Source organism: Pholcus phalangioides, unplaced genomic scaffold (assembly GCF_987345545.1).
Source record: "Pholcus phalangioides strain wild (caught in Gottingen) unplaced genomic scaffold, Ppha-v1.0 ptg000004l_1, whole genome shotgun sequence".
NCBI lineage: Eukaryota > Metazoa > Arthropoda > Arachnida > Araneae > Pholcidae > Pholcus > Pholcus phalangioides.
In genome coordinates, this window is record NW_028301597.1 from 32,709,012 (window position 1) to 32,729,534 (window position 20,523).

A 20,523-nucleotide genomic window follows, 5' to 3' on the forward strand; every position below is an offset into this window, starting at 1 on the left:
TTTTTCAAGTGTAAACAATTAAGATTTTTCTGATGAAAAAAATCACCCCTCATCCGTCCGCCTTGATTTGGCGGCTTCTGCGGCCGCGTAGTCCACAAGATTCAAGGTCCATCCCTGTCAGCCCACCCTTTTGAGGAAATGATTTCGCTCACATATAATGTCAAGTTTAAATTTGCTTGCATACTTTATATGAGATGTCAAAAATGACACTTCACGTACACTATTGGAGACTGAATCAGGTTTAAAATGCAGAAAGAGAAAAAAAACCATAAGAAATGAAGGAATGCACGGAGTTGTAAGAAAAACACTATAATCTGACTGTTGCTGTACACCCTAATTTGCAAGTTAATAATAAACCTGTTTTTTAAATCATCCTGAGAGAAGGGGGAAACCTACTCTCCCAACAACTTATTATACACTGTCAAGCAGATAATCAGCAGACAGTGAGCTGCACCTATCCAAGAAAAGAACCTAATGGGTGTCCAATGTCCAAGAATGAGAATGTATGTGGACATGCTTTGATATAGGATTAAGGCCGGTTCCATTCAAAACTTTCCAATATTGGGACGTGTCCAGGATATAGAGGGTGTCTAATTCGCAGGGGCTTCCGAGATGGGTAGCGCAAACGCACTTACAGCTAGGGATTTTTGAACTATGGGTCACGACCCAAACTTGATCCGCAGCGGCTTCCTAGGTAAGTCGTATGAATCCATTTTCAGCTGTGTTATAAATACAGTGATTGGTCATTCGTTACAGTAAATGGGTCACGAAGCTGATATTGTTGTTGATTATGGGTCGCATTGTAAAAAATGTTAAGAATCCCTCATCTATATACAGACATGTAACTTTTTTGGAAATTACATTTACTCTATTGATAAATTCGATAGTTTATAGGGCAAAAAAGTTAGTTTTTTGAAACTTTGTGAGATATAGTCAAAATATATTTCGGTGTTTTTTTGAAAATTCCCATGTTCTTTCTTCTTTTTACAATGTTCCACCATTTATTTCTTGGTAGGGTCGCCGGATCCTGTTCGAGACTGCCTGGTAACGAACAGCACGAATACCTGGCTGTTTGTCGAATGCGTTCCAGGTTACAACGGTGGCTTGGATCAGAAATTCCACATAAATGTCTACAATTCAGCAGTCGATCACCTACAGACGAATCTGACTTCGGTGGAATCGCCAGTTTTTTCCATCAGTGATTTACCGGCTGCAACGTCTTTCCTGTTGGTCGTGTACGCGAGTAACGAGAAAGGCCGCAGCAATACCGTCGCTTTTGTTGGAAGCACCTCGAGTATAGCCGACGCGGATTCAGGTGAATGAAATTCTCATTTTTATAAACATAATCGAAACGTTATTTTTATCGAACCTCTAATTACTAATCAATACGCCATCCCATTCGTTATACAGTAAAGCCCTTCTTAACGCTCACAACTGTTTTACATAGGAATGTAAATTTTCCGACAGAAAGCCTATTTAAATAGTGTATTAAGAACCCTCTGCTTAACGGTAACCTTCAGAAACGGACACGGACACTATTTTCGTGATTCGTTTCATCAGACTGAAATCCCTGTATGAGCATCTATATTTGCCATTTTCGTTGATATTACGCTCACTAGATGGCAGCACAAGAACAAAATTTTCGAATGTTTGATCCTATTTTCGGCTACTTTCCGTTGAAATTTTGACTTAAAGGTTTTTTTTTCTCTATGTTTGGCAATTCTCATGTGAGAACCCAGTGTAAAAGAATAGCAGACACACAAAGACATACGAACAGAAAACATATTATATATATATATATATATATATATAGATTACGATGATCACAAATACGTATGATTTTTACTTTTCATCAAGAAAGTTAGCGCTCTCCATTGCTTAAACAGAGAACAAAAATAAAATAATCACATGTTCGTATTGAATACAACTTGAATACTTGGAGGGGCAGTTCTTACTCTCAAATACATCTCAATTTAGTAACATATTTCCCATTAATTCCAAATCTGTATATTGGTTGATGTATACTAACAGTTGACGTGTGAAGCGTAATACAAGATTAAGCGGGGTAAAAAGTCGCTGAAACTATTATATTAAGTGGGTTACTTTAACATTGTCTCTGTGGGAGAAATCCTGGTGCAAGATGATTTTATCCGTTTATCCGCGTTATAAAGCGGGGCAGAATGTATGTAAAAGAAAATGGTTATTCTTTAAGAGATAATATACAAAAAACAAATCCCATAAAATGATCATACACACCTTGATTTTTTTCTTCTTCTTCTTCCAGAACGACCATTAGAAAACAAAAAGAAGCACCACGAACGGGTGCAAATCCCCATCCAGATATTTATATAATTTCGCTCCTCCCTTCAATAGTGAAGAGATATTGACCCCCACGCTGAAAACAATGAATCATGCCAATGTAAGAACATTCGGAAATATTTTAGGGCCGGTAACATATCAAAATAATAAGTTGCTCGATACTTATTGCTTCTTTTTTTTTTTGTTTTTGAGTGTTACTTGACGTGCCAAGTACTCATCAGACAACTCTAATATAAATCATTTTAATGAATAACATGGAAAAATAAGAAAATAAAGAAAAAAACAAGGTTAGGCAGAGCTATTTTTTTCCAGAATTTATATCGATCATATCGTTCACGTAGCTCCAAAGGACCGTAACGTTAGTTATTGAGCAAACAATTTACCGCCGTCTACATACAATACGCCGTCCGTCCACAATGTGGGGAGAAACCATAAAATTCACATTCGACGATTTATATAAATTACACGCTCATTTACTTTTTTTTTCCTTCTCCTTGTTCAGAAGGACCAGCAGAAAGAAAACCAGAACGGAACCGACCCTGTGCCGTGTGTGTGTGTGTTATAATACGCTGGTTACAATCAATCATTCGTCATCATAATTGCATAGTCGTCCAGTCATTTTCTAAATGGCCCTCTGCCGATTAGTTACTCATAATTTTCTTTTTATTATTATTATTTCTGCAGAATCCGCTCTACTGGCTACCCTTAGTCCTCTGGTCGCCTTGCTGCTGGCCGTGCTTGGCACGCTTCTGGTAATCGGAGTTGTAGCCCTGGCACTGCTCCAGATCAGAAAGAGGAGACCTAGGAAGGGTGAGTATACTATATATATATACGCACTGCTACTACTGCTTGCTTACTTGCTCCGCGTCCTGTCCGACGCGACAAGAGGTTACTCGTCATTTGGTTTGGTTTTTTTGTTACTTTGCTCGGCAAGTTAAATGGACTTGACGCTGCTGATGGATTTGAATTGATGAGAACCTTGTGCGACTCGGAAATTAATGATCACCGTCCCACTCGCCCCCCAAGGACGAATGACACAAGAAGGATCATGACTTTTGTACCGTCCAGTCTCAACACCTGCTGATGTCGGTCAGTTTTCTCATGACGTCTTCAGCTGAACATCTTTTCTTTTTCTTGTCTAATTCATGTTGAGCGTTGAATCGTTTCTCTGAAGGACTCTAAAGGATCCATCATTGTATGGTATGATTGATTGTAAACATGTTCCAAAATGAATAATGGTCTTTGGCTATTAATTTTTATAAGTAGATTTCCAATGGGGAAGGTAATTTATTTTTACAGTTTGATGGGTTTTCTGTGGGTACGTGGTCCCATTTTGTAAAGATCGTTTCTTGTACGTAGTTAATTTTACTGCTTAAGATTCGGGAATGAAAAAAAGTCCAAGTTGAGAGAGCATTAAATAAGTGGATCTGAAAGGAGAATTGTGCAGCTGGAACCGATTGCCGGACCGATACAGAAATCTCTATGCATGCTATTCAAAATACGCGGTTGACGATTCCGAAATGCAAAATAGAGTTTTATTACTGTACAAAACACTCTCTACCAGAGAGCGTTTTTGTTTCCAGTGTAACTTATGTTTCAATTCGGATTCTCAAGAAATGTGGAAATTGAAGAGAGGATGAACCTTTTGTCCAACCATTTTCATTGACAGCCATCCCTCGCTGAACAACCATACCGGCCCAAACGTTTTCTCGTGATTCATATTTTTGTGCTTATTTTTTAAAATTTTTTTCTTGAATCACTCGTCAAATCAGAACTACCGTTAAAAACCTGTTCCCTAAAAATTACACAGTTAACATCGTACCAAGAAATACTATTTTATTTATTTTTTTGCTCGTTAAATGCTGGCTTTCGCTGAAATCGAGCTCGTTATAAGCGGGCCCGGCTGTATATCATAGCAAATCCTGAGAATATGATTTCTATCATCTCATACGGAACTTTCGTGAGCTTTTTCAGCATTTCGTGTAGAGACACGTTCAATATACAATACGTCTCTAGGTAGAATTCCATTTGATGCGGGCGTGTGCTTTCCCATGATTCGTTTTCCCCTATAAGGTCAAAAAGAAAGACTACGGGATGGCGAACTCGAAGATCATTTCAGGAGCAAGGAAATGCCAACAACAAAAAAAAATAAAGGATAAGGAGGAAAAAGAGAATATATATATATATAATACATATACACATGTGGCATTGGAAATCGATGACAGAAGAGTGTCTCCCTATCCTGTAATGTTAGAGCTTCGGAACATGAGAGTGGTCACTGTCCCCGAGGTGCTGTTTCGAGGCACTCGATCTTCTTGGGACTATCACGGTGCAATTTATATACGTGCGCTGCTTCTTCCACATAAAAGGCGGTGGGGTTGGTGGGGGTGGGGGGCTACCCCATGCAATAACGGGAAGGATTCCTCAAGAAAAACGAATTTCCTATCATCCTCGTTCTATATATCTCTTCCGCCATTTCCAATGACGTAACCGCGAGAAGTTCTTATTCCTAAAGCACCTACAGGCAGGAATACAAATCCTGGTTTGCGGATCTTGTAGGATTTCGAGATATCTTGTTATACCATGAACGGTCTTTTCTTGAGTATTTATATATTTCATTTTTTATTATACATTTACTACTGTTATTTCGTTGTGTCCTTTCTTTTTGTTTTCTCTATATGTTGGGATGTTGAAATTTTATGGCATTATATGCAATAAAAATAAAGCCATATATTTATTTCACTTTAAAGGAAAAAAAATCTCCGGCATGGTGTATTTTTGAATAAAGAAAAATGGTTATGTGAGGTAAATACCCTTATGGTTGTAATTCTCGGATACGGGAAAGTGTTCCTTCTGCTGCACCAATGTTTTTTGCGCATGGGGAAATTTCGACGACGTATTTGCTGAAGAATTCTCTCAACATTCGTGGAGAAAATATCAAAGTATAAAATTACATTTACGCAATATCATAGAAGAATCCCGATCATTCTATCTTGTGTAATCTAAGAGTTTTAATTCCACATAGATTGGAAGTGTTCTATGGACTTGTAGAGCCTCAATATTCTTATATGTATTATTATTATACTTCGCACATTGGCTCTCTTACCAACCACGGTCTGGTCACGTGAAAGTATCTCAGTACATTCTGTATTGAATCACGAGATAATCACGTGACCAGATACCCCTTCGGAGGGCCAGAAGGGCCATTTTGTGGGAGAACACCAGATCAGCTTCAGTTCTCACACGAGAAATATCCATGTCGTCTTTCTCCCTTTTAATATAATGTAAATATCTTTATAACCTATTTAAAATATATCATGTATCTCATATCATGTCTCATCAATACGGAGTCAAATGCGCTACCGTCACCCTTAGTGGACTCCTACATTCTGCAATTGTGAGCATTTTTGTGCAAAATGCGTTTAGTAACTACACCACTCTTCAAAGTCTCTCTAGAGAGTTGAAAATCCAACCAGTTATAAACTAAGTAACAATTCATTTAAGATGGATAATTATGTTAAGCTGTGTTCGACCATTTTCTAATGCTATGTATATTTGTTTGTTTTTTTCCGTAGCTGCTTTGAACAGGGATATTGAGAAGTAAGTGTCGTAGATGATTGTTACGGTAATGATAATGTGTTAAATGTATGTGTTAAATGTATTTCTTGATGTCTAATCATTGAAGATTTCAGTGAAAATCCAAAATCCAAAAGAAATCAAGCATCAATTTCAGACTTCATTGAGAATTTTGATTTAAGATGTAACTGAAAAACTGATGCATTGCGTGTCCATCAAAAAATAAAGTCACGTTTGCGTATACAGAATATTTACCGATAACAATTGGTGACCCAATGAGTAAGAGGGAAGCAAGTGAGGAAATAAGTGAGTGAATGAACAAGAAAAAAAGTTAATTAACAAGTTATTAAAGAAATAAGTGACTGAACACATGAGTGAGTTATCGAGTGAGCAAGTGAGAAAAGTAGTAATTGTAAGAAAATATGAGCGAGTGGAGAAAAATCAGTGAGTGGATGAAAATGATTGAAAGTATGAAAAAAAGCGGGAAAATCGAGTGAGTGGGTGATTGAGCAAGATTAGCGAGGAAGCAAGAGAGTAGTTAATGGCCAAGTGAGCGAGAGAGTAGTCGAGTGAGTGGATATACATCCGTCTCTGCCCAGAAATGCAGAGACCGAGTCAGCGAGTAACTAAGAAGAGTAACCTATATTTTGCAAGTCAATGAATGACCAAAAGAGTGTAGCAACATGCGAGTCACCCAAAAGTGACCTAGAAATCAAGGGACCAGGTCAAGAGGGAAAAGAGTGAAGAAAAAGGCAACGAAGATACAGAAGAATGTTCACAAACTCAGCGGGCAGTAGCCCGGCAAATTTAATCAATAAATATTCAAGAAAATTAGACAAGGATGAGAGAAGGGCGGCAAAATATTTGTAGCCAACAGTCAGTTAAACCATAACAGTATTGGTTCATGCTCCACTCGGTCTCGTCTATCACCCCCTTTTCGTTCGGCGGAACAAGTCACGTTCATAATTCAAGAATTATCTTCTCACTTTTGTTTCGGTGCCGTTTGGCGCATAGAATCGATAATTCCCGTTTTGAGCCAGCTTTCTACTCTGAGAAATAATTTCGGTTGAAGATTTAAGAAATTTTATTTGAACATATATCCAAAAAAATGGAGGGAAAAACCACAACATGTGACATGCAGTCATCCGAATTTATCCAAAAAAAAACGAATATTTTGGTTCAGTTTTTATCTATGTCTCTATCCATATCGAGACATATCTAGGGAAGGGAAGGGGAAAATAAATGAGACTGTGAATATATAGATTTACGTGAAACTTAATTTACTTCGACACCGAAAACTGTTCTTTCTGAGGGTGGTTGTTTATTTTCCAATAGTTGGAATAGAAATATTGTTAAAGTCGAACACACGCATGTACATTTCTTTGTGAAGAACTTCTTGCGAATATGCTGTGGGTTTTTATTCCTGTCTTTCTCCATTCCTTACTGCGGGATGAGGAATCGAGATTTTTCGTCTTTCCTTCAGAATAAAGTTCTGTTCGTTTTCTTTTTCCCACTGATGTGATATCGCTTTTTTTTTCTTCTCAGAACTGATGATCTGATAAAAAAGACTGCTGAAGAACTCGCTGAGAATGCTGTCGCTTGCCCAGATGTTGTTCCACCAAATAACAGTAAGCAAAAAATATACAGGGTGTCCTGTAAGTTCTAATACGGAGCTTACCTCATCAACAGTCCGTCGTACAGATATAGTTTGAGTTTAAGAAATACTCAAAAGAAATTCAAAAATTACTTTGTATTAGTTTTGAGAGTTGAAATACAATGTGTAACAATATAAAAAAAAAATGTATACATCTTTATACGGTCCTTCTGTCCTCTAGCTTTCAATCAGAAAGCTGTCGCCCTGTCTCTTCTGAGTCCAACAAAGGAGGTCCTATGATTTTAACTGCAATATTTACAGGGATATTCGAATTCGTAAGACGGAGGAAAGTTGGGAAAAGACAGCATAAATGAGGTCAAAGGAGCGTTGTCGGTTTGCTTTTGCTGTTCTTTCATATATTTGTTCCATTTTTTAAATTCAAATGGAATTTTCTTTGTTGTTGGTTTCGGGAGATACAGGGCAGCAATTTTCTAATTGGAAGTTGAAGGGCAAGAGTACCGTATCAGATTTAGATCTTTTTTGACACTGTATTTTCACTCTCAAAATTGATACGGTTAAGTTTTCAACGCCCTTTGAGTATTTTTAAGTTGAAATCACATCTCTACAACGGACGTTTGATGAGATGAAGGCCGCATTAGCAATTACAGGACATCCTGTATAATGTGTTATAAATACACAGTACCGTATATGTAACAAACTGTTGTCACGTTCACTTTATTGCAATACTTATAAAGCTGATTTTGCGACAAAAAAAAATGACACCATATTATTATCATTATTATCCATCAAGTGTATTTTTCACCAATTTTTTACGGGAAAAAGGAACGGTTTTTAGATACTTAAATTTTATATTTCAATGGGTCTTTTTATTTTTGTCGGGATAATTGATCTAAAAAATAACTTATTTAATCCAATAAATTAGATTAACTAACTAATATAATAACTTATCTATAGAATCACGAATTGTTAAAATCTGAACATCCTCTGATAATATTCCTCTTCTCCAAAATTATATTTTATCCGAATTATGTACACTTTACAGCAAGTGTTCATACACTGTTCGGTCTGTCGGTCGTATTTTATCGGGATCATTCTCGCTGTCAATGTAAGAGCTTAGTTGTACTTCTACGAGCATCTCTGCAAACTTTTACTTTATATATGAGTACTTTTTCATCCTCAAGTAGACAGTGACTCCCCGTTTTCACTTCGATTACCTGAACTGTCGGTAACTTTCGTCTTTTCTGTCGTATCCGCTTATTATTGTCCTCAGGCACGAGTAGCTTTGCTTGAATCTGCATTCTCCGCTATGCGATAACTTATTTTTATGTCAGTATATTATTTTGTTACAGAGAAGCCCTAGCAATCAGATTTCCATGGTATCATTGAATGGAATTTTTAGGTTGAAATTGATTGGTTATTTAAGTGGTATCACTACCTTGTGTCTGTTAATTCACACTATAAGAAGCTTGAGCTACATTTACAACACCGGTCCCCTCTCATCGCAGATAGACCTTAACGTGAATTTTAAGATTATGTAATTTTTTGTTGATCCAATAACCTCATAACAATTATTCTCCCACCGGGCCTTACGGTAACTTTCATGGTAGCAGACGAGAATCTTATCACAGAACACAAATAACAAGTCCTTTCCCCGACAAGCCTAAGGCGACACAGATGGCGCCTTCGTTTCCAACTCAACTAACTTGGCAGTAAATTTCTGAACGGCAATATAACCGGAGTGGTTTACGAAAATTTCGCTCCCGGTACATTTAACCCCACGGACATTTCGCCTGCTCTGACCGTATTAGTGACCAAGTAAATGACTATATGGGTAACCAAGTGAGTGATTGAGTGACCATGAATGAAAAATTGAAGGGTTGTATGATCGTATGAGTGGCCAAGTGAAGGTATGGGTGACCGTATGAAATGACAGTATACCGTGTGAGAGACAGAGTGTGGTCACTCATACGGCCGCTAGTTTGATCACTAATACTGTCCTTTATACTGTCAGACACTTGGTCAGTCATACGGTCAGGCACTTACTTGGCCACTGATACGGTCAGAATAGGCGAAATGTACCGGTAACAAAACGTACTAGGGGTGAAATGTCGGAGGCGAAATTTCCAGATCCCGACCGTAATTGGCGTGTGGTAGAGTCGTAGTAGTTTTAACGAGCTAGCTTCCATGGCTGGTTCAGAAACCACCGAAACAAAATTCCGTGGAGTATAATAACACGGCGCATCCTATTAACGGCAATGAAATTCAACACCAGCCTTTTATACAAATCTAAGTTCCTGACTTGCTTATTCAACTCATTCAATTTATACCTGACAAGACATTAAAGACTCTCCAACCGAAACAAAAAAAAAAAACCATATTCATATCTTTTTTTTTGTTCATCACTGGAAAACGTTAATTATAAGCTCAAAGGATATTCGTTTTTCAAAACACTTGACCAAGTTTAATTACTAGACTCATTCCGTCTAGTTCCATTCAAATTATGGATTTTCCTAACGAAGGGTAACAAGCATCCAGCCGAATGGCTCCTAAAGCTTTGGGTTGAAGAAAAAACAACATAATTCGGAAGTTAATTAAAGTTCAGTGAGAACTGAATACTCCTAAGATATGATACATTCCAATCAATTCAATCATAAGTAGGTTTTGTGCACGTGCTCAAAATCTAACGGGACATGTTGTTAGTTTTTTTTTTTTCTTTCTCTCAAGTCTATGGCAGTCGAGACAGCGACAGCCTGGAGGATTCTTCGAAGAAAGGATTCTATTCTCCGGAGAATGCGAAAGCGGTGGAGAATCTTCACAACTGTGCAGTGGCTCTGAAGACGCAGTGGGGCCTCAAGGTGAATCTTTTTTTGAATAATTAGTCGGAATGATAAATCTGTCATCGCGGAGCGTAAAAGTTCTAATAAAATGAACCATAATGGAAAAATCTGCTAATTATAATGCAATCGAGGGACCCGGGTTCGACTCCCGGTGGAGGCAGAGATGAGTTTTTTCCTTCCTTAAAAAATAAACATCTGAAATAATAAATATCTTCACAACATCCAGTCTTCCGTATATCTTGTATAATGCAATCGTTCGTCTCCATTCACCAAATAACGATTACAACCACATATTATTGCCCCTAAACACAGAGATGGTTATTTGCCTGTATTTTTCTGGACACTCATTCCTATGCAATTCAAGTAAACTGTTTATTCCCCTAAATTCTGAATTATAATTTAGGACATTATAATATGACGAAGATAATTTGCGAATCGCACCCCCCCCCCTTCCCCGCAGGTCCTAAAAGTCGAATAACACCCGCTTTTTGAATGTCGGTTCATTCCCGGCCTATTTGGAAAAGCGAGGTTCAATAAGCATCACATGATGCATTCAAAAGACCGTATTAGTCTACAACGACTTAAAGTGACAAACAGGTCACGCACAGTTGCCAGTATTCGCAACTGATCTGTCGCATTGTACAGAAAGGAGGACATAGCCCTCTACTGGAAACGATGTTTTCCGACGACAGCACCAGACGATAGCGTGATCGGTAGAGGCATGGCGTGAGATACATAGGAACGATCCTCATAACGGTCTGGGTTCGAATCCGAGCTGCGCCACAGCTGGTGTGCGGTAAAGTAGCCTCTTACGGAAATACACATACTGTGAGTTTTGCACTTGCTTTTTGGCATGTTCAGGGACTGAATAAATATACTATCGCTTTTTAATTATAAAATTCTGTTAATTAGCAATTCTTAAATTTGTTTTGTTCTGCTTACTAAAACCTTTCATTCGATTAGTTTTTCCATTTAGCTCATCTAATGTACGAATATGCTTAGTATCCGACATTTGCAATAAACCCCGATTCGTGGTAGCAAAAGCAAACGTGAATTCGAACTATCCCCCCACAGTACTTCGTTGCAACGCAAAGTGTCATAAAATGCAGAGAGCAGACAAAGTTCAAATCGGTCAATTCAGCCGATTTCTAAAGTCCAGATATTTAAGAATTTGCCGGAATATATGATTCAAATTTCCCGGCATGCTGGTGCCCGTCGATGTTTCCTGGCATGCCGGCTGAAGCGCAGGAATTATAAAATATATTTTTATAATTATGACTAAGTATTCATCTCATATAATATATTCATCGCAATAAATTAGAAAAATAATTGCAAGCTATATTTGACAATCTCACAGACAATTCGCGACATTTTCGGAGAGATTTGGCTGTGTCCTGTATTATTATCGATCAAATGTGGTCGCTCGAATGATAATTATATAATAACTTCATGCACGGTATTTGATTGCACATTTGATAATATTTTTCATTTAAAAAAAGTTTTGAAAATCTCAACCCCTCGGTTCTAACGGCAAAATTTCACTGAATCTCCGATGTCACCATTAGCGAGTTTGACTGTATTTTATAGTGCTGTGAATCGAACAGTAGCGATAGGTTCAACTGTCTAACAATGTTTCCTGGGTCTCTCGTTATCGTAGGGTAATCAGCAGGAAATTGCCGAAGTAGAAGTTTTATTACAGGACCACGGTCAATCCAGTTGCACAGTATCCAGAGTTCTTACATCGCCTAAAGAAATGATGAGCTCCCAGCAATGGCCGTCTTCAGAAAGTATAACTTCGGAAAACATTCATAAATATCCGACTATCGTGGAAGTGCAACCGAACGGAACTGGTCACAGAACGAAGGTGAGTATCAATGTTAGAGATCGTTTGACATGGGTTGTGAATACTCCGGACATACTCGTGTGGTGTCCGATCATGAGTATCCGGGCACCCGTAAAATATAGAAATCTGATTTTATTGGTATGATCTCGGCGTTTTCTGATCATGGTCCTTTTAACGCAGCGTCGTTGTGATATTGTCAGTATAAGGGCTGTTTTGTGACACGTCGGAGTCGGCACAAGCTGTCTTCACGTGTACCGTCATTGTTAAAACAGGTTAAAACAGAGACGAGTACGCCCGCATTGTACCCTGTTAATTACGTTAATTTGTAATCACTTCACTGTTGCTCACTTTACTGAATTTATTTTCAAAATTATCTTTTCGATTATTGCCACTAGTATTTGTATGGCTTGCTTCGTTCAAACTTAACATTAAAATAACAAACTTTCGATCTGCTTATGAGGTAACTTCCACAGACAATACAATTCTAGGATCCATTTCAGTTGAATCACGCAAGTTAGGTAATTTTTGTTGGGTTGATTGAAAGCTAACTCGAGATAGATAATTTCAATCACCTGTTGAACTTTCTAATATAATTTTTTGTTAGATTTTTGTTTTCATCTGAATTTGGCGTAGCTTTTAGGAGATTTGGACTTCGCTGTTACCATTACAACTGCAACACAAAAACATGGGAAGCAAACATATAAAAACATCTTAGTAAAAAAGCTTGAAGTTAATATTATTATTATCATTTTGAATGCTAATGCCAAAAAGACATTATTACTTGCCAACTATTTCTTGGACTTGATTCATATCTTACCTTATAGATTATAAATTTTGTTTATCAAAATACCACCTGTGACAGTATAACAACACCATGAACGAGAGATCATCACTCAAAACAGTAAAATAAACTACTGAAATTTAAAAAATATCACTCGAATTCGGGCGTTTCGTGTGCTGTTGTCATCTGCTGAAAAAGTGTTTGGGCAGTGACATCACGTAGAAGCTCGGACACCACGCCCACTACGCCAATGCAGCAACCACGACTTCAAAGGGATGAAACAGTCCTTGCTATATAGCCCTGGGTATTAAGGTAATTCCTGCTTTGAAGGAAAATATTCGTTTCAAAATGATCGGGCATTAGTCCATATATTTGTACATAGATGATAAAAGTTATTTCCCTATACATGGAACCATAGGCGACAGGAAAAGAATCACAGAAAGATGGTGCCTCGCTATGCTCGAAGTCTCCACTGTACAAGACGATGCCAGAAGCATAACATGACTTCTTTTTATCGAGAAAGATTTCCGACCCAACTCGATCAGAAGTAATTTGTTACATCCTTTTTAGATCTTATGGCACAAGATGTGGGGGTTGCATTTTCTCTCTCGCTGTAGATTTTTTTTTCTTTTTTACGGTATTTAGCCCTGAATTTAAGAACTGTGGTTGTTTTATTTTTGAAGTGAGGGCTGAAATTCCTTGAGGTCAAAAAATAATATTTACAGTTAGAAAGAAACACCCCTACACTCCCCGTCAGTTAGTGCTGGATCTGCAAGGGGTATGGCAATATGGCCAGAGTCAATATGCGGAAAAGTAGTTCTAGTTCATACTAATGCCGTTGTGAGGTCATACGTAGGTATCCTTCTGAAGTTTCTTCGCGAGGATGCATGTTCGACCCCCTTCCCCTCAATCTTTAACGGGACAGGCGGTTTTCCAACTTCCAGGCGTGAATTCGAGCAGGTCTCCAATTTAATTCTTCCCACAGAAAGCAAAAAGACCTTCAACATAAAACTTTAATGACAAGAAAACTCAAGTTTTACTATTTTCACTTCAAAATCAGGAAAATATATGGTGGCAAAAACAGAACACGGAACAAAAGCACAACTCCGGCAACATGAGTATGAGCTAACACATTTGCACATACCACTTTCCTGCATGCACCATTTTTTTTTTAGAAATTTCGCACTGGTATGTTTACGAGGTATGCATGTACAGTCAAGTAGTAGTAGTAGTAGTCTAAACATGCACGTAACTCCGTTGGTTAACTAGTGAATGTTCGAAAATTTAACTACCATATTCAAAGCCCTCGAATAAATCCTGTTTGTCACGTATAGGATGAGCTGTAACATAGGCTGTGTGTGAGATCATAATGACAAATACCTCTGCCAGAACATATCTCAACTCTTTCGCAAGAACAGCGAAATTGTGCTTGATCAACAGTGCTTTGATTCAACCATTCCATAAATTGGTGGATGACTTTTGTGGGATCTATTGTCTGTAGTGAAAAGTTAACTCCCCACACCTCCCATTTTGCTGTACGGGACAATAACATGGAACATAGAGGTGTCTGGATTCTGCATACTCGTGATCATATAGGGTGTTATGACACAATTCTCCGAGCATTCTTGGTTGCGGTGCACACTGAAGCGAGGAGACAAGCGATGCAACTGCGACATTGGCAGAGATTAGTTGAAAATCTAGAATCACCCAATACCGTTTTCATGATTTTAACCAATACGTGTCGATCACGCGGCTGTATCGTTTCAGAGTGCACTGCACCTTAGTCTGGTAGCTAGATCATAAAAGAGTAATAATTTTACTTACGAGGGAAAACATTTAAATTCATATAATATTTTCCAATATGTATGAGTCAGTTGTGATCATCTTTCCTCAAACAGGTCGCACAACAGACATGCACAAGCCCATTCTGATAACTACTGGTTTTTAAGGATCCATTCCTTCGATCCCACACACGTTGGACAGTGGACTTTCTGCTGGTTACCTGCAAGGAAAAGCGGTCTCCGAGAAAGAAACGCTGAATATTTTGCTATGAAGGTATAATGAAAAACATCCATTCTTCTTCTCACTGACTTCATTATTATCTAATATTTACAGGTGGTGAAAAATTAAGAAAAAAATCTAGTTTTCATAATACAATCAACCCATGGTTTATAAAATCAATTATTTCCTAAGTCCGTTTGTAAACCAAATTGTTCGCAAACCGTAACAATTTCTCCCGTAGGAATCAATGTAAAATGAATTAATTCGTTCCTGGGAAGGGCCATGGCAGGGCCATGTTGGTTGTCATATATAATCTTAGTGACGAAGCTCTCAAAAGCTCTTGCCAGCCAGATTCATGCTTCTGTAAGACACTTGCTGCGAAGCTTTGTCAATGTACGGTATCAAAGTAAATGTTTCCAGAATTCTTTGAGTGCTAGTTAATTATATACCAGATATTACTGCAAAACAGTTTTGAACAAATTCTTTGGTGTAGAGCTTCTTAAAGTTTAAAATGACCCGTTGAGTCATTGGATTGGGAACAGGAGTCACATTTGGGTGTGTGGGAAATTCACTTTGATGAAATTTATTTATTTTCAACAAACTCTTTTTCAACAAACATCGACTGAGACATCTACATGAAATATGGACACAGACATTTAAAATATATGTTTTTTTTTCGTATTTTAGTCTGTTTTTTTACATTTTTGCTTTTTCCCGGCTTAAGTGTTCGTAAACCAAATCTAGTTCGTAAACCAAATCATTTTCTGTTGTTTGTAAACCGAATTGCTCGCAAACCGAGGGTTGACTGTATTAGATTGTAAGAGGTATTTTGCATCATTATATGTCTTTGGCTCAGGCATGAAAGTGTAATTACACGGGTATTACTTACCTTTAAGGGGATCCAGTAAAAGGCATCGTGTCTAACATGAGATATTCATCCTTAATGTTATGAGACGGTCTTTGCTAAAAGTAATCTCTCGCTGACCGATCACCAAAGCAGAAAGTCACTGATCGTAAGGACTTATGTCATCCCTGAGAATAAGCTCTTGTCCATTAACATCGCTAATCATTTGATATGCTGTGCTCTGATCTTACCCGACTTGGTCCAAGGAATCAATACTTGATGCGTTTCTTAGGAAATGAGCCTCGTCTACGTAAGACTATACCTTATTTGTCACTAATTAGTCGAAGCTAGTTCTAACCGATCGTTACCTATACATAAAGTTAATCCATTAAATAGTATTTATCGAATGTGTTTTGTAAAATGCACCGGGTGTAAAACTCATTCCATTTTTTAAAACTATTAAGCATGATTTTTTTTGAATATTTTTTTATTTTCTGCATAGTTACCCAACGATACTTGGCGTTGATAAAATCATTACATCGTTAACATAAGGATGTTTTTATATCTCTTGCAGGTAGCAGCGAATGTTATTGCCCGATGATAGAGTTTTAAATGCTTGAAAATGTAAAGGAGAATTTCTATTATTTCGAAGAGAAAAAAAAAACTAAATTGTTCCCGAGAAAAATCATTGCGAGCTTATTTAATATGCAGGAAAGAAATAAAAATTAAAAAAATAAATAAAACAACCACTCAAGTGTCGGTGACACTCTTCTCGGATAAATGAATATGACAACACCTCGGCGTGTCACCAACAGCTGCTTCTCTAACTTCGGTGAAATTCAAACTTCTATTTTAGGCGCGCTTGATCAAGTAAGCGATACAATGACTTTCAGCCCCGGGTGGGGTAGATTCCTTAAGCCATATGGTAATAAAGCTATCGGTAGAAATTGGATAATCTCTTGGTCTTTAACACTTGAGATGTTGACGTTAGGTAAACCAAAGTGAAATTCAGAAACTACTAAACTGAAAGAAAATTACAAAACTGTTAAGCTAAATGGGACCTATCTCTCTTCACTAAACAAGGCAAATCAACCAATCATTTAATTTCGATCTGACCCGTCATTGGTGGGGGTTCCTATAATAACTACCAATCGGCCACGAAATGCAGCGACCAATCATATAATGGTAGTTATTTCCCATTGAGAACGAATCATGTATAGTGTGACCACGGGAAGATCACCTCTGACCTTGTATGACCTTTATGCTGGAAAGAGAAGGTCCACTATTCAGAGGGAGAAATGAAAGAAAATAAACATCCTCCATGGTTGCTGCTGCTGTTCATTTTCCCCCATTTATCCGTACGGAAGAATGAATTCTCTCTTTTCGTGATGAAAGCCTTACAAGGTCAATCTTTCCGTGGTCACACTATGAAGATGCTCAGACCTTTAGCCAGTCCTCTTTTCCTTCCTTTTCGCCTCCCGTGATCAATTTATAAGCCGACAGAATTCTTTGAAACGCCGTGCCTCACCGAAAAATTTTCGTTTGCGTTAGGCCAACTACATCGGTATTCGAGAAATTCCAAGTGGATACTCAAACTAATGAGGACTTCTTTGCAAAAAAAAAAAACGCAGACCACACACATTCAGTAACAAATAAGTTACGAGAAAATTGCGTTACAGACATTCTTCCAATTCTACATTTACACAACGTGGTCGAATGACTGGGTTTAATGGTTCGCCAATGCTCAATACATCCCGGTAGAACATAATTGTATCATAATATAATTTGGATGCTTTATAATGAAAAAAGTCAATTGGCATGTTGTGGGAAAATAAGATGTTAGATGAGTGGCAAAAATAATAAATAAATAAATAATAATAATAAATAGCGATATTTGGCGAGAATTCGTTAAATGACTCGCTGTACTCGATAAGCACGGTGCGTAGGAAAATGACCCTTTATTCTAAAATAACTAGTGAACCGTTAATCCTAGAAACATACTTTAAAATGGAAGAAAAAGTATGAAAATAACGTGTAGACCACAGATGCGCCATTCATATTGCAAGAGATTGTACTAAAGTAAAAAATTTAACTTTTTATTTAATCACCCTGTCCTAAAAACACAATAGTATTAGAAAGTCGTCGCCCTGTCTCTCCTGAACCAAAAAAAAAATCATTATTCTTAATGCGATATTCTAATAAGGAATACAGTAAAACTTCGATTAACCATCACCGTCCGGACAAGGGTTGCGACGGATAATATAATAGACGAATAACAGAAATCTCTTAATACATATGTACAGTAACGTGATTTTACTGCGCGCTTGAGACGAAAATTGATATAAAATATTTTAAAAGTAATACATGCATATGCTTTAAATACATGCATATCGTATTTAATTTTACACACAAAACCATCAATATAAACTTGGAAAATAGCGTCCTTTATGTTGTATCTCTTCAAAAATTATTTGATAGTCATGGCATCATGAGAGATGAGGGCAAGCCTTCGAGCTTTAAAAGCTTTTCTGTAACGTCTATTCATATTTTCAATTATGCCCTGGTTCATAGGCCGAATAAGTGGAGTTGTATTCTTTGGGAGAAAGAGGCATGTTATTTTGTCATCATCGCTTTTGAGTTCACAAGAGAGGTGTGTCGGGTCATTGTTCATTAACAGCAGTACTGCCTGCGGCAACTACTTTTCGGCCATATGGACTCTAACTTGAAGCACGAATACTTTGTGGAACCATTCTGAAAAATTGTTTGGTCCACCCAAGCACTTTTGGGCATAATAGTTCACAGGCAATGCTTTCGTATTTAAATTTTTGAAAGCATGTTTTTTTTTTGGATTTACCAATAATAACCCATGATTGCCGGTGGCATTTACACAGACCATAGCAGTGATTCGATCTTTTTGGACCTTAAAACCTGGGGCTGTTTTTCCGTTTTTAGTTTTTTTTAGACGATGACGGATAACACAGAAACTGACGGTTAAACGAGTGATGGTTAATCGACATTCTACTGTATTTAGATATTTGAATTCGAAAATCACTCAAAATGAGATAACAGCATATGAAGTGTTGAATGAGCTTGTCGTTAGTTAAACGGAGTTTTACCCTTCATTTCCAGCTGTTTTTGAATTCCACTATTTCGGTGAATAGTGCATTCAAAATCATGATAGATGGAAAAGGAAGCGATCAGGAGAGAAAAGGCAACAACTTTCTAATTTGTTTGTCTGTTTTTTTTAAACAGGGTGAGCAAAAGTTTATACGTTTATTTTATTTTATTACAACCCCTTGCAATATGAATGGCATACGTTATTTGGTTACTTTTTATTAATTGGAAGTATACTTCTAGGATCTACGGATCTCCGTTTCGCAATTTATTCTAGGGTAAAGGGGCTTGTCTGTGCACCCTGTATAGGCATCAATAAAACGAAAGAGTTGGCACAAACTCGTGGAATTGTTTAACTGCAGAATAGGAATGAGAAGATTCAAAAACAAAGTGGGTGTTGTCATTTTCACATGTCCTTTAATTCCCGATCATTGAAAGAATAGGATTGCGATATGAGAGATGCAGGACCCAGAGAGAAAGACCATCTGTGCATAGAATCATCGTACGGACTCCCAAAGTCTGCCGTTCTTCCATGTCATCGTTAGACCAATTATCACCCGGTGTTTATTCAATGGACTTGAGAAAAAAAAGAAGTGCTTATTTATCTACTTAACATATATATAACACTAAGTGCAGACAATTATATGTGTAAATGTAATACATGCGCGCAAAATGATCATCATCTCTTTGGCACACACGTTTTTTGAACCTCATTATGTCAGCCGAAACTGACTTTGATGCAAAAAATTGCAACTTGTGTGATAACACTGAAATGATATAATTTATTTGGAAATTTGGAAAACTCGTTCGAGAGATTCATGAATTTTGCCTGTTTGTTCTTATTAGAAAAATCAATTGTGCATATCGTGGAAAATATTTGTGTTTTGATAAAAGATGGCGCTTATTTTTGTAATAAGAAAAATAAATGAAATAAAAAGCATTTTTCTAATGAGTGTTGTGAAGCGTACATTTCTTCTCGTTGATCATTGATCATTTTTGTCACTCCACGGTCATTTTCTGCACATGAGGGCTAATTAGGCCGGGGCCTACAATTTATTGCCAATTCCAAATTATAGACTTGTTTTTATACTCATAGAGAGGTTGGTGCTCTAACCCCTCGATGTAAGACTCCCTGCGGTAGCAATTTTTTCTGCTGTCATGTCACTGTTTCTATTGTACCCCTGTGTCAGGAAAGTTTTCTGACAAGGACGAATCGGGTATCGAACTCTCGACACCTCGAAACATCCTTTGGTACTTTAGGCGAGTATCTTATCGACCCGGGCTCCCGTGCCCATTTCTTCTTGTTCGGCATCTTATAGAACAGCTCAACACCTTTCAGAGGTGTAGTGCTGGGTTCTGATTTCAGAGCATGTATGTAACGTGATGACAGTATGTAACATACGTGTATAGTCTAGATCAGTGTTATCTCGATTTATGGTCCGCGGATCCACTGGGGTCTGCGGGTACTTTGTAGAAGGTGCACGGGCTCATTTATGTTTAATTTCATTTTATAGATGACACCATTTAATGTGTACGAGAAATTTCAACATCGAAATAAAAAGTACATGTTGGATTTTACATTGAATTGACATT

At 37.6% G+C, this 20,523-nt stretch overlaps 1 protein-coding gene across 1 annotated transcript in view; it reads left to right on the forward strand.

The window, feature by feature from the left end:
- LOC149087103 (neural cell adhesion molecule 2-like) overlaps window positions 1–19,879 on the forward strand; it is a 143,792-nt gene extending 123,913 nt beyond the window's left edge. Inside the window, exons 8-15 of the mRNA XM_089231351.1 lie at window positions 1,016–1,315; window positions 3,004–3,129; window positions 5,895–5,919; window positions 7,441–7,523; window positions 10,235–10,365; window positions 12,005–12,211; window positions 14,870–15,026; window positions 16,391–19,879. Coding sequence (XP_089087477.1) covers window positions 1,016–1,315; window positions 3,004–3,129; window positions 5,895–5,919; window positions 7,441–7,523; window positions 10,235–10,365; window positions 12,005–12,211; window positions 14,870–14,902 — 905 coding nt within the window. The 3' untranslated portion in view covers window positions 14,903–15,026; window positions 16,391–19,879. The remainder of the gene's footprint in view (window positions 1–1,015; window positions 1,316–3,003; window positions 3,130–5,894; window positions 5,920–7,440; window positions 7,524–10,234; window positions 10,366–12,004; window positions 12,212–14,869; window positions 15,027–16,390) is intronic.
- Window positions 19,880–20,523: the final 644 nt, after the last annotated feature.